The sequence below is a fragment of the Atta colombica genome, unplaced genomic scaffold (genome assembly GCF_001594045.1).
Source record: "Atta colombica isolate Treedump-2 unplaced genomic scaffold, Acol1.0 scaffold42, whole genome shotgun sequence".
Lineage (NCBI taxonomy): Eukaryota > Metazoa > Arthropoda > Insecta > Hymenoptera > Formicidae > Atta > Atta colombica.
Window position 1 is genome coordinate 266,699 of NW_017259531.1, and position 1,126 is coordinate 267,824.

General features: G+C 25.5%; 1 protein-coding gene across 1 annotated transcript in view; it reads left to right on the top strand.

The window, feature by feature from the left end:
- The window catches only part of LOC108691227 (THAP domain-containing protein 5-like), a 1,628-nt gene extending 753 nt beyond the window's left edge, over window positions 1–875 (top strand). Inside the window, exons 3-4 of the mRNA XM_018198903.1 lie at window positions 19–148; window positions 338–875. Of these exons, the coding sequence (XP_018054392.1) occupies window positions 19–148; window positions 338–765 (558 nt within the window). The 3' untranslated portion in view covers window positions 766–875. The remainder of the gene's footprint in view (window positions 1–18; window positions 149–337) is intronic.
- The last annotated feature ends 251 nt before the right edge of the window (window positions 876–1,126 follow it).

The following is a 1,126-nucleotide window of genomic DNA, read 5'->3' on the forward strand; positions in this document are numbered from 1 at the left end:
TACTTCCTTATTTTTAAGTTTCATTTTACCTCAAATATGTGGGAAAAGATACGAATTGATGGAACAAAAAAACTTAAATGTACAGCAGTTCCAACAATATTTGGAGAATTAGTAACTCAACAAAAAAACAAAAAAGCTAAAATTAATCGTAAGTTTAATTTTAACTTTGTACCATTTATTATTCTCTTAGTTTATATTAAAAATAATAAGAATGATATTTAAGTGTGTAATTATTAATAACATACAAAAAACAGGATATTGTAGTAATTCAAAGTAATAGTTAATTTTGTCATCATTGTAATTGTTACTAATTAAGATAATATTTATTTTTATTCAGAAAATACTGCTAATTTAAATGGAATTAAACAATCTCAGATAATAATATCTAAGACAGATTATGATGGTACTGTTACAATATCTATAAATAATCCGAAAGAAGAACAATGTAAATCAGACAATTTTCTATCTGATATTGAAGAAGAAAAAGCAGTAACTCATGAAATAAGCAAAAAATCTGCCGAAGAAGAAATAGCAGAATCATATAGTGATAAAAACATTATGCAAGACGACACATTAGTTTCAAAACAGGAACGTAGTTTAGATAAACAAAATTTATTGTATATGGAAAAAATCAAGAAATTAGAAAAGCTGCTTCGGAAGTCAGAATCACTAAGAATGACTATGGAAAAGAGATATAAACGTTTGCAAAACCAATATAAAAACAGAATTAAGGAATTAGAAAAAAAAGTATGCATTATCAAATAGTTTCCTACAGTTATTCGACAACTTTTTCATGAAGATCAGATACTCTTAAACAAAAAACATTGGTGTAATGTAATGTTAGTCAATATCACTTTTTGCGTACCTATCAGGATATAAAGAACTTTTGCTTCAAAGCTTTCCATTCCATCTATTAGAACATTAAATAGAAAAGTTAAAATTCCAAAGTAGAATATTGCATGAAATTTATCAATTTTTAAATATAAAAGTTTCACAATTTAGTAATAGTACAGTGGCAAGTTGCCACTGAATTACTATTCTCATTTTACTCACTATTTTCGAGAAGAAGGCTCACTTTTGTTTACTTTTTCAGTAAAAACTCGCTATTTTCGATAAAATTATATTA